Source organism: Buteo buteo, chromosome 20, assembly GCF_964188355.1.
Source record: "Buteo buteo chromosome 20, bButBut1.hap1.1, whole genome shotgun sequence".
Taxonomy (NCBI): Eukaryota; Metazoa; Chordata; class Aves; order Accipitriformes; family Accipitridae; genus Buteo; species Buteo buteo.
Genome location: NC_134190.1, coordinates 24730679 through 24744223, shown reverse-complemented (window position 1 = coordinate 24744223; position 13545 = coordinate 24730679). Strand labels below are relative to the sequence as shown.

Genomic DNA, 13545 nt, shown 5'->3' with positions numbered 1-13545 from the left:
GAAGCTCATGATCTATCAGAACTCGAGTAAGCTGATAAATGGTCAGAAGGGTTAAGAAAATAGTTCAGAGAAAGCTTGAGATTGAAATAGCATTCTCAGAACAATCTATTAAGTGGAAAGATTTCCCCTTTGTGGGTCTCTGACAACATTGATAGACTTCAAGGCAGGCTCCAGATGTAGAGAACATAACATAACCTTGGCCTGGCACAGCACACAAGAGAAAACCTCCAAGGTGTGTGATGGTAGATAACATAGAGAGCCGTGGAAACTCTCCAGACAATGGCCAATTCAGTGGAGGCATAAGTCTGCCTTTATTGCACGCTGTAGGAAATGCAAGTTAGAGCCAGAACCGTTCGTCTCTAAGCCACATAAAAAGAGTTCATGTTTAAGTCTAGGAAATTAATAGACAGAAGAGATGCCACATTGGCTCATGCAATTCTATCTTTGATGGTAGCCAGTTGTAGCTGTTTAGGGAAAAAGTATAGGAAATAAAAAGCAGACAAAACCTCCTAATTCAGCCATGGATGGATTGAGTCACTTCATTTTCAACTGTGAAATAACACGGAGAGTACCACATCCCACTTGGCCAGGTTGTGACTAGGGGGTGGGGATGGTTACAAATACTTCAGGCTTGTGTACTGTAAGGTTTCCTTCAATGTAAATTAGTTTCCCTTCCTGCATAGGCCATGTGCAACTCAGTCAAAAAGGCTCTACACTAAAATGAAGGGGAGAGAGAAATTATGCCAGCCCTCTGTTACTCAACAGTGAATTTGTGAATGCGGGGAGGAGAGAGTTACAAAGCAGCCAGCTACCCCATGGAAATTATGCAACGCTGGGGATAAAGAGAAAACCTGTCTGGGGTATGAACAGATTCAACTTTAGGACTCCGAGGACTGTATCCTGAAACAACTCCAGCATTTCCCACCTACATTTTTAGTGTGAGGAATGACTTTTTCTGTGAGAAACTTGTTTTCTAGGTTCTCCTTCGCTTTTGTCCTGCTAGTGCAGGTACTGAGGAGAGAAGCTGTCGTGGCCCCGAGGGCAGCGCCAGCCCTAACCGTCCCTGCCCAGACCCCCAGGGCTCCCCTCACCCTGCCCACAGCCCAGGATGCCATGTCACGAAACAGAAGTTGGATTTACCCTGGCTGTCTGCTCCATTATTTGCTACCATCCCCACCAACCTGCATGAGTTTTCTTCCACAACTGCCTGTTTGTTGCTAAGAAGACTTGAGCAGAAACAGTTTGCTTGGGGGAGATGCACCTTATGTATGTGTGCAAGCTGGTCGTTTTGAAATGCTGCAGGCTGAGCAAAATTCCTCCCTGAATGTCAGCCCGTCGCAATGCTTCCCAGCTCAGACAAGCCTTTACATCCTTCTGTCAGTGCCAGCACCGTCTCTGAGATTGCCCTTTTTAGTTCATTTTGATAGTAAACAAAACCAACACATATGAAAGTTCCCCCAGCATGGAAGACCAGTGCCATGCAAGGCAGCAGGGAACAGCAAGGGCAGTTTCGACACGTGCCTTTCCCACCATTCACAGTAGATGAAGGATGCCTGGGGACAGGCTGCCATCCCACTGAACGTGAGACAAATGCAGCTTTTCGTTTTCCTGACGCACTGGTTACCAGAAGTTTTGTTCATTTAAAAAAAAAAAGAGACAAAGAGAAGCAGATGTCTGATAACTCTTTGCATGTGGAGGCTGACTTGAAATGAATAGTGAGAATTAAACAGAATAATTCTAGCCCTTAAGATATCTAGCCTGAGTTAATGATAGCTGATTTTCTTAGTACTCCAGTACTATGATCACAATCCCTCCTCCAGATAAAAGCAACAGACCTTCATAAGGAAAAACAACTCACCTTTCTTGAACTGCTAGTGCTTTTAGCATTAGGCAGAGGAGATAATTTTCTGGTTGAGATGAAAGACAGAGAGTTGAACAAAGGTTTCTTACCGTTAAGGACAATGCCATGCAAACAAAAGTGAACTTCTTGATATGTGTCGCTGTGACGGTGCTGTTGGTGTTCACCAATTTATTGCTGGGGTTATTCTAGGGTAAAAGAAAGAGATAACGAGCGTTAGCTTGGCTCCAGACTACTGGGAGGCTGACGGCACCACGGTCATGTGTTGGACCTGACTGTCTGTGCCCGTGCATCTCTGCCTTTGCTTGTTTGCTTTTTAACCTAGAGCCTTCTGAGTACTTTGTACCACCACAGAATACCTTCCGCTTAAACTGACAGCAACTGCTCCTATGGTCACTGAGGCCTGTGTAATCATCTCCCTACTTTTCTAAGGAATAAGTCCTATTTAAGAAATTCAGCTTTGAAAAAGGGTGGTAGATCTTTCTAAGGAAACTCCACGTGATTTTTTTTAACCTTCGTTTGAAGTTTGTAGCGTGTTTTCACAGGAAAAATAGGATTTCATTCCCTTTTACCACAGAGTGGTACCAAATCCATACACCAATGCAAGCACCCTTACTGATCCAATTAGACAAGTAGGTAATATAAACAAAGCTCCTGGAACAGCTGGCTCCGTTAATGCAGTTTAATGAACAGAACATAATTAGGACTATTAGATGTTCCACCTTGAACATGGGCTCTGTATTCACATGGCAGCGAAGTTTTACTTAAAACAACAACAAAAGCCCTCTTCCAAATGTCTAATATAGCAAATGAAGCTGAAGATTTAAAATTGCCCTCGGGGAACACATAAAAACAAACTAAATGGTCTGTAACAGGACAGGATGGGATATCAAAAGCAGGGCACCATTAGGAGCCCTGTAGCAATACGCTGTTGGGTCATCTATTGCATTTACCCTGGGGCTGTTTGAGATACACAAGTATGTGCCAACGCTGATAAAACCTGTACCATGAGATGTAGTACAACACTTATTCATCCTTGATGTAACTAACTCAGGTAAAAAGCAGTATCTGTCACACGGTCAGCCTCTTTTACTGAAGTTACTCGTAAGAGAAATAGGAACTTGGGCAAATACATCTTGGGAGTGGACAAACTGAACATGAACTTTGTGAAGGGCACACCATTTCAAACTCATTCAAGTAGTTGATGGAATTTTGCAATTTAAAGCTTTTGTGGTGATCACTACAGCGACGGCACCCGGATGGCTCCATGCTCCTCCCTAAATATCTGCTTGGAAGTTTGGGTGCATGAAGATGCACGTAGGCAACCCAGACCCTAAAGCAGTAAGGTACTCCCAGATCTGCCCTTTTCGGGAACAGGTTATGAAAACTCTCTGTAAGCATTTTTTTCATGCATCTATTCTTCTCTTGTGTTTCTGAAGAAATACTTCGTTACTGTTAGTTTTTATGTATGTGAGGATAGGCCTTGCTTACATCACTCACCAGTGTTCAAATGAACTCTGCTGCAACTTTCTAACAAGGCTAAAATAACAGAGAGGAAGGAAAGCACACCCAAAAGGACTGTGAAGAAAAAGGGCCCTCGTTTGTTCCTACCTCGCTGCTGCTAACTCTGCCCTTGCTCTATTCCACCCTTTGTTCTAACTCTTGACCACGTCTTGAGTATCCATTCCCACCTATTAATCAGATAAATACCGTTCACAAGTACTCTCACAGTTGGTGGTGTTGCTCTGAATCAGATGGCACAGTCCACTGAGAGTAACAGCATTATCACCATATAAAACAGCAAAGAGAGCACAGAACTAGGATATGCCTGTTTTTTTTTCAGAAAATCAGTAGTAACCCTTAACCTGAGTGTAGCTGCTAGGCCATGAGGTTGCTCTGGACACAGTCCTACAAAAGACTGAAGCAGGACCCTTCATCTCTCTTACATATGTGGACAGAGACAACAATCTCCCTGAAGAGACAAGAATCTGACTTCTCCGTTAGAGCCACTGAAGAGGGGCCTACTATCTGGATCCCAAATCCCACCAGTCAGTTAAGACAATGCAGCATGCTTCTGATGACCATCAGCATCGCCAGCTTTCTGAGTAACTGACAAAAGAAAATGAGAGTTTGCATACATGCAAACTGTTTCAGCATCTGAAAATTACAACGGAGGCTTTATAGAGTCCGTAAATAAAAAGTGCTTCTATCCAGACTCTTCTGAGAAAGCCTTAGCTTAAGGAAACAAAGCTTTCGAAAGGCACAGTGACATGCGAATGACGTGTGACCAAGGGTAAACCAATTCTCACAGCAATCTAAAAAAACCCACTGTGGGTTTCTGGTTTGGTATTTATTGTCTGAAAAGTACAGTGGAGGCATCTGCACACATGCTTGCCAGGATGAGATACCCTTTATACTGCTGCTACCTCACTTAGCACATTTTATGCCAAATTGCTCTTAAAACATGCAACTAAAATCCCCATTATATTCTTTTTCGGCAATTAGATAAACTGAATCTATCTGTGCCTTACCCTAGCTTTTTCCTCCTCACATTTGTTCCACAAGAGCTCTATGAGAAGAAGCCTTTTAACTGAAATAATAAACAGACAAATCATGGTCTAATCCTGTCACCACTAAAGTTGTCAGCATATCTTCCACCAGCTAAATGAGACCTGAATTTAGGAGTCTTAATTGCAGTTAATTTTGCTTGGCGATAGTGCATTTTATTGTTGCTCATAACAGATGAGGTTAACAGCCTCTGTGTTTCCTGTCCCAAATCATTTTTATCTTGCAGTTTATTGGTTTTGCATCTGCATCTCCTTTTCAGCAGCATGACCTCTGAGAAAGCCTTCATGTTGTATTTTATCTGACAGGTCAATTTAGCTGTACACAGGCAAGTTAGGAAGTTATGACTGATTTGACTTTCCCTTATTTTGTTTTTAAATTCTCCTTGAAAATATGGTGGATCATATCAAACAGGGCTTGCTTCAGTTAATTACACCCCAGAGCAAGGAAAGATTTTTTTCATCAGTATTTGGAACCACAAAGTTCAGTTACTAATTGGTAAATAAAGGGAAGGAGAGGATCTGCCATTTGAATTAGTGTCACAGGACATGACTGTTCTTCGCACAACATATGGGCTAGTGAGTACCAGTTCTAAAACAGAGCAAAAAAAGAGTCTAAACAAAATTAATGTTGGTTACATATTTACTCTGTGCTCAGTTCCAGGAGTAGTCCTTGCATTCTTACATTATTACGTGATTTGCCAACAAAAATCTTCAGTCTTGGTCGCCTAAGTCAGTACTACTAAAATAATGTGTTATCTGTGTTACTGTCAGTCTATGAAACAACCTTTGCTAAATATTGACATAAGCAAATGAACCCAAATCCATTTGAGACATACCACAGAATCTGGAGCAGACGTGAGCTTGCTCACTCACTGATGGACACTTTGTGAGAAATCACTTCATTGGCCAAGTAGCTACATCATAGTAAGTGAGGACTTTTTTTAATCCTTAAAAATACAGCACCTATCTATTCAAAAGGTCGCTTAATACCTTGTAACACAGAGCTAAGGTTAAAATCATAAATCAGACAACAGCTTGAAGCCACCAAACCCCATTCATTTTAACTAGGATTTTAAGAAAACCTTATCAGTGGGACAAGGAACAATAGGCATCAAAGCAAAAGTAAAAAGAAGTGAGACAACAGACGGCCATTAATACATCCCTGTTTAATCTCTGGCTCGTTTATTTTTTAAAGAATCTGTTACACTTGATTATGGACCCATGAACTACCTTTCTTCATATTTGTTTGGCAGAAACCGAAGCCATCCCTAAAGTAAAATGTAACAGAGAGAAAGAGGAAGACCACACATGGGAAACCACACAAAAGGTATTTATTACAGCCGTAACATGGGCACTCACCTTGTCAAAAGCAGGGTACACTGCTCTGATCTCTGTCAGCCAGCCATACGGCATGTGTCCCACAGGATAGGTAGCTGTCAGAATCGCCACCGCCTATGGAAAGAGACAGGGAAACGTGAACTTTAAATCTTTGAACAGAACAGTTAAACTAACATAGGGTGCCATTTTCCACCAATATCACCACATTGACTTTGACAGAGTGAAAAACCAGGCAGGCAACTGGAAGCTGGTTGTTTCAGGGAGACCGTCAGAGTAGCCATCATTTGGCCCGGCCTTTTAAGCTTACGAAATCTTTCGTGGCATGAAGCTACATTACTCAGCTTTGTTGTTTCACCATCACTCTGATACTTTGGGACAATAGTTAACTCGAGCTGGTTAGTAATAGTTAGTAATCGTTAACTTGAGCTCCCTCCCACACTACTCCTGAGTTATTTTGCCTGCAGATACCCGAGTAGCAGAATGCCTTACAGCTCACAGTAGCTTTGGATCATATTTCATAATTTTAATTTATATACTTTTAAATTGCTTATTTCTAAGTAAAACAGTTTTAAGACAGACAAGACAGACCACAAAACAGTAGGCCTCAGTGGCTGACTGACTTTGGACATCAAACTGAGTGCTCTGGTGCAGGAGGCACTTACATGACAAAAAAAACCAACAACCTCTCCCCACTTCAGTGCTTATCAACAAAAACCAGACAAAAATAATTCCAGGTGACCATTTTTATCATAAGAAACAACTCACTGCCTGCATTTTAAAACTAGGCCCTTTTGCACTTTCACAAGTACAGTCCAAGAGGTACCTCAAAGACATAACAACCCCCCCTACATATTAAAGTATGAAAGATTTTGCTGATGTTTCTGATTTCTGAAGAGAAAGTCCAAATACAAGTACTTCATGTCTTTCACGTAGGAAAGGTGTTTAGGGAGCTCTTCCTGCAGCTGCCTGGAGATCTACTGTCACCCCAAGTTTTCTAGTCCTCAGAGCTGAAGTGTGGATCTGTACTGACAACTGCCTGACTCTCTAAACTCCAGAAGTCAAAGTGTTTGACTGCTTTCCGTCTGCAGATTCAGATCTGTTAAAATCTGCCTAAATCCAGATTCATTTTACATCTGGCAATGGTAGCATTAAGAAAGCCTTTTTTAACTACTGCTGTCTCTGTTTCACTCCTAAACTTTCGATGCATTTTCTTGGTTATCTGAGCCCATTTTCCCATTATAAATGTAATTGCTGTCCTTGCTTGGTTAAAAGATCTATACAAACACAGGACCATATAGCAAGCTAATTTGTTCTAAAAAGAGGGGGGAAAGTAGTGATATCCACAGACAAGAAGAGAGTGGGACAGATTTTTCCCTGCTAATAATAGCTTTAACAATGTTTAATGTACCTTGAAAAAGTAATTAGTTCAAAGAAAACAAATTGGAATTTTAAGACAGTACCTTTTTTAATTTCACCCCCACATTATTGTATTTTCAGCAGAATTTCCATTTGTATGAAACCTAACTAGGTTAAATCAAATAAGGAATATAAAAGATATTTTGCTTATTTTCACAATGAAGTCCAAAAAGACTGCAAGGACACAGTAACTGTTAAAGAAAATAATATTTCACTACCACATTTTGTATGCTCATCCTAATAGCAACGAAATGCAATTGGCTAGCCGTGCAATGTGATGCATCTCCAATCAAAAGTCACCAAGAAATGCAAAACGGATCTCTGCTAACTGCTCTGGCTCCCCTTGTACTGAGACTGCTATTAATGCGTAGACTGATCCCTGATTTACACATGTAAAAGCGTTAACGTTTCCTAAATTCTCTCTCCACAGCTGTTTATCTGCAGTCACTGGCAACTCCTGAGCGAGTGAAATACATGGTATCACGTATGACAGATTAGCAATGCTGAGAGAATGTTCATCAGGCATCAGCTGTTTGAATTTTCCTTTCCATTTAGTATCTTACAGCTTTGTTTTTCCTATAGAAAAACCATGAGAGATTTGCTAATGACTACGTGGATCTAGACATCCTCCGAATGGCAACTGGCAACAAATGTCCCCCAGACTTCTTAGGAGAACAGGTCAGCTCATGGTGAGCGTGGCTGAAGGCTCTGTATTACAGTCAGAAGGCTGGCTCCCATCAGCTGTAGGAGACTATTGGAGTAATCTGAAATTCCTCAAGAGAAACAGGGTGCATTTCATATCCCAACCAGGAGACAGATTTTTTTTACGTGCTTCCTTATGTCTCTACCCTGTTCTGTGTGACGCACTGACTGCTAACAGCAGTTCCACATCAGTTTGCACAGCTGCATATATACATGACAGAAAACAGCGGAACATGGGACTACTGATGACTGTCTTAAAACCTCCGGGATCTGAACTCTCCACACCATATGTACCTATAGGTAGAGCATGAAAACCTGGGATGTGGGAACTGTTCAGTGAAAAAATTCTACCGGTCTTGTTGAGGGTGAGCTCCCACCAGGCCTGGCAGAAATGCTCATGGTAAGAGTCGAAGCAGTCTTGTTTTCAAGGATAAAGAGAGCACTGAGCAGAAATGCTCTTAAGAATTTTTTCTTGTCAGCATGGCTGAGAAGAGAAACACACAGGTAACTCCATGTGAATCATTGTTCGCAGTAACGGAGAGCACTGACGTTCTTACCTCTGTGGCTGTAGAACTGCCACCTAGGTCCCGGGAAACAAAAAGGTTGACAATGGGCCTACTTATTCGCTGCGTTGCCAAAATTAACGCCAAAGGCCACCAGAAACTCAGCATCTTCCTTATTGTAGCCTCTCCCTGCAACACATAGGAAAAAATAATAAAAAAAAAGAAGTGGGTTTGGAAAAAAACATTCAGGACTGAACCAAAAGCACAGAGAAAGGATTTTTGCTTTTCCCACCCATTGTCAGTTTGGTACATTCATTTCAATAGTTTTCAATATGAGGAGCCTAAAATATTTTCACTCATGTTAGTAATACTGATTCAAAAGAAGCTGTGTCATGCATCTCAATAAATAATGCATAAAGTATCTATCTGCATAATTTCTTCTGGCCACCAGACAAAGATATGTGAAAACCAGTATGACATTTGAGGAAAAAGAGGAATTTTGTGACCTTCTTCCCTTCTTCCCTTATTAGGTGTCCACTTACTTCATGCTGTGCTGTCTTACAGCTCAGTAGACAGCACATCCATACCACGGGAAGCATTGACTCATGTGCACTGTTGCTGGAATAGTTTCTACCCTGCCTCTTTAAATGAAAATGTTTTATCCTGCAGAACAGAGAGAGGCGGCCCTTCATGCACAGTGGTTTAATACAGTATTACAACACAAACCCCAAGTTTAAAATTACTGAATTCGAAAAAGCACCAAGTATTAAGACATACCCCCATTTCAGGCCCACTTCTGTCAGGAATGACATCATGTATGTTCCTGTAGTATCCGAGGCATAACGTGGTACATCGGACAAGTGCTCCCATGTATAAGGACAAGATTGGGATCAAGAGAGGCTCCCTGCACTCCAAGTGACTGTGAAGCAAAATGGCTACAAAAACAACCTACAGGGCAAACAAATAAATGACCAGTAATTTGTCTGTGTGTTTCCTTAGGGCCAACACATCTCCTGTCTGACTCCAAGCTAGTCCATCTGAACCACCAACCATGCATGACTACAGTTTCTATCTGACTTCGAGCTTGTGGCATTTGAAACTTTAGTCAGGACCCCCCCTGCATTCAGTCATAAAAACGAGAAACACAAGAGTTAACATCATACAGAGGCTCTATTAAACAGTACTTGAAGGTATGCGCAGGTGTCAGACTAGGAGCCATAAATAGGAGAAGGTTAGCATAAAAGTCTGGCAAGGTCTGGCAGCAAGCATGTGGCTGAGTGTCACCCTTCCCAGGAGAATGTGCTATTCTGATACACACTGAAGTGGAGACATGCTTCTAAGGTCAGCTTCTAAGCCCTACTTTTTTTTTTTTTTTTTGGGGGGGGGGGGAAGGGGGGCAGTGGCAATTAAAAAGCCAGATGTTTTAAAGTATTCACTTCAGCATTTAGAAGCAGGAAGTCTTATGTCATCCTAATTTTCTACTTTTTTGAGTTAAAATTTCAGTATTTCATCATTCTCTCTTCAGCTGAGTGCCACATTGATGTAAATGAAACGGAAACTTTTGGGCTAATGAACAGTTCAAAATTCAGTCTCGTAAGATTAAATGCTCAATCCAGAAAATGCAAAGGAATTGATTAATGTGAAGTTATTCTCTTCATTAAGTACAGAGCTGATGGTGTGCCTGTTAAATTCCAAGGTGTAGAGAGTTCTGGAGAGTCATAACTTTTTGTCTTCTGGATTTGCTCTTGCTCTGTGCAATATTTTGCTGAGAGAAGATGACAGGTGTCTTATTCTTCATAACCCTGGCACCCCACTCACCAACCATTGTGGAAAGGGCATGTGTACCATGGCCAAAATAAGAATTTGTTTCTGTATTTAGCTGTATATGAACACACATGCATCTAGGGTCAGCAAACTTTGTAGGTCACATCAGAACAAGAGCAGATACTGAGGGTTAAGGTCATTTACAGTAATTGGTTTTGTCTTCAGGGATTTAGTGCAGTACTGTAGAGGGGCAGACGTGCCAAACACAGAATAGCAGCTGACTGAATGGTTCAACCTGATTTATGGTTTGCTCATATTTAGTAGGAGGAAAATTCTACGGAAAATTGAACTAGGTGCTGTTGACTTCCTAATTCTTTTGATGTTGTACTGTTGTTTTCCTCTTTCTTACCCGGTCCTTACACCATTCAGCTGCTAATGGGGCAATACAGCAACTGTTTTACAGGTGCTGGGACTCTCCATTTCATAATATTTTTATATATGCTTTAAAAAGAGGGCTGTATATTGGTTTTCAAATGCTACAACACTGGCCATCAGCAATGTGTACGAATGTTGTTTTTTAAGTGTGTCTACTACAAAGCAACAGGATAGTTAACACCGCCCTCACAAATGAAAGTTCAAACATTATTTGGTCTTCTCTGCATCACCCAGGGACTATCACCACAGATGCCTTCTGCTGCACTTCTGAGCCTTCACCTTCTGGACCAGTGACAAGAACAGTGCCATCCTGGCACTCAGAAGATGGCTTACGTGACTGCATTTCACTGCATTAGACAGCATGTGCAAAACTGACAGGTGAACTGGAGAATCAAGCTTTCACTTCCCCACCTACAAGCCCCACTCAGGATTTCAGCGCAAGTGTGTGAAGCATGGGGAGAATGTACAGCGGGGGAGAAAGGTCTCTTTCAAAGCACTCTGTCAGCCTCAGGACTGGTAGCAGCCATCGGTCTCTTTGCCTGACCTTTCTTTTTCCCAGATGTACACATGTATATATAACTTGTTTCTCAGCCATTCAGAAAACAGGGTTGTGGAGGTGCTGGAAGACACGTCCCTAGCCCAAACAACCCTGCTTCCCTTCTCCTGACATTGGTTTGGGACTGACTTGATCCACTCCGGTGAGACCAACCTAAACCTCAGCTGTCAGTGAACAGCCTCCACGCAACGGGGAAACAGCCAGAGAACAGCAGACAAGATTATTTCCTCTGGTGTGTTGTTCACAGTGGAGAGGGAAGGGTGCCCCTGTGCAACAGTTCCTGCTTAGGAAAGCATTTAGTCCGTAACACATCGGAAAAAGTGACTGCGAAAAGGAGGCACTACCTGAGCTATGACATCTGAGATGGAGGCACATCCCACCAGGAAACTGTACTTGTGTTTCAGCAGAATCCCAGCATGGGTCCATGCCTGAAAAAAAAAGGCAGAGAAGAGTTCAGGAAGTGATTATGATATTTGCGAAGGATTTCAGGTCCCAGAATGCTGTTTTCTGGTTGTTACATTGTACACAAACAACTTGTAAAGCTCTTTTCCACCAGCAGTACCTAGTGTGAACCTGGGCAAATGTTAAGCCAGTAATGCAGAGAAAGCACTGCTGCATTCAGTTCCTCACTGCCAAGGCTGACAGGGAGAATGCGAGTAATTTTATAGACTGTATAGAAATTTCTGAACAGATCTACTAAGAAACTGCCCCTTCTTTATAAAACAGATGCCGCACCAGATGGATTATCACACTAAATAATCTGAGGGAAAAAATGTTTATTCTCGTTCACCAGCCAGATGCACCTCTTAAGTGTAATATCCATTGGCTCACTGAGTTATACTCAGTCCTGTCTGGAAAAGAAAACTTAATGATCCAACTTCTGTTTATCGTCAGCTACTGTTTCAAGCAGACAAAGTGGCAGAGGAAGTGGTGGAGGCATGCCATGAGAAGGTTATCCTTTACCAGTTTTACATAGAAGTAGAGGCATTAAAGAGAGCTGCCATATTTTTATGTTGTGCAGGCCCCAAGCAGTAAGCCTGGTGATCGGGGAAGCAGCAGCCCACCCCACGTGTGGCTCTCTCGCCCAAGCATTTGAGACTTAGCTGTGCTTGCAAAAATTGGCGGTAAGAAGTATCTTTTCAACAAATTTGCTTTGCGAAAATATCAAGCTTATTCCTTGTGAGCTCTGCAAGTGACCTGGGAATGCATGGCAAATCCAACTCTTTCACTACAAATTGGAATGAGAGGACACATACAGGCAACCGGTGCAGCTCATCACAAGATGACCAGTGCTTTCCAGCATGCACATACAGTAACTCTTACAAGGCAGCTGAGGTTTTTTTCATTTGTCGTGATCTCTGGATGTTCAAAGTCCACCCAGATGCCTTTTCCAGGTAGCAGGAGATGATGTGTCCAGATACATCCAGAGCTACTGCTTGCAAAGGACACACCTTCCTTCTGCACACCTCCAGCTTCCCATCAGGTAACAGACTTTGTGAACTAAGGTCACCAAAGAAAAAAAAATAACATTAATATTAAAATCCAGTTTTGAATCAGGCACTCACCATGGCATCCATAAAAGGGAAGGCAGCAAGATAAAGGAAGGCCCTCCGAGTTTTACTTCCCACTGATTCATCCACATGGTGCAGCTTATTAATAATGTAATACCCCAAATCGCTATATGCTGTAGAGACACAAGAACAGGAAGGAATAATAAAGGTTACATATGGACCCTGGGTGAGATACTCAGAAGCACCTGAAAGACTCTGACGCCTAGGAGCTCAGACATGCATCCACTTCGCAAACAGCTGCAGGGGCTTCAGGATATTACAGCCTCACCAGCTGCTGTTTATGACTAAGGAGTGCTCTCATGGTTCTCTTTCAAGTAACCTTTGGCAGAGGAGTGATAACAAATGGCTGTGTTGGGAGATGGGTATAGCAAGTGCCACATCTGTTGGCTAAATGAACACAACTGGTACTCCAGAAAATCTACTGCTCTTTCATCAACTCAAGGCTCTTTGTTAGAAAAGCTGTTTTCACCAGGCATTGTGTATTTCATGGGGTGTAGTACCTTATAAATGCTGAAACCATCTATTGTCACCGCATTCTCATGACGTTACCTGTAAACCCGCCCAAAGCTATAAAAGGATATTATGAATTGTGAAGCTATGCAACAAATCGCTCTCATTATGCCTCTCCCTTACCCTGCCTAACGATCACCTCGTTGCTGGGACCCATCAGGGCGCTGCGCCCTTCGCCGTGCAGAATGGGCAGCCTCGACCAGCCTTAGTTTCCCTCCTTATCTAGAGCCGGCACCTCAGGAGCCACCAGTCAGAGAAGGGCACCGCTGGAAATCCGGGGGTTGCCACTTCTGATCGCCAGTATGTTATTTCACCGTCCCGCTTC

General features: G+C 42.4%; 1 protein-coding gene across 2 annotated transcripts in view; it reads right to left on the bottom strand.

Moving 5' to 3' along the window:
* The window catches only part of ANKH (ANKH inorganic pyrophosphate transport regulator), a 102707-nt gene that overhangs the window by 21511 nt on the left and 67651 nt on the right, over positions 1–13545 (bottom strand). For both annotated transcript variants that reach the window (XM_075052171.1, XM_075052172.1), the window contains exons 3-8: positions 12705–12823; positions 11484–11567; positions 9162–9332; positions 8439–8573; positions 5785–5877; positions 1951–2046 (exon numbers count right to left, since the gene is read on the bottom strand). In XM_075052171.1, the coding sequence (XP_074908272.1) occupies positions 1951–2046; positions 5785–5877; positions 8439–8573; positions 9162–9332; positions 11484–11567; positions 12705–12823 (698 nt within the window). The remainder of the gene's footprint in view (positions 1–1950; positions 2047–5784; positions 5878–8438; positions 8574–9161; positions 9333–11483; positions 11568–12704; positions 12824–13545) is intronic.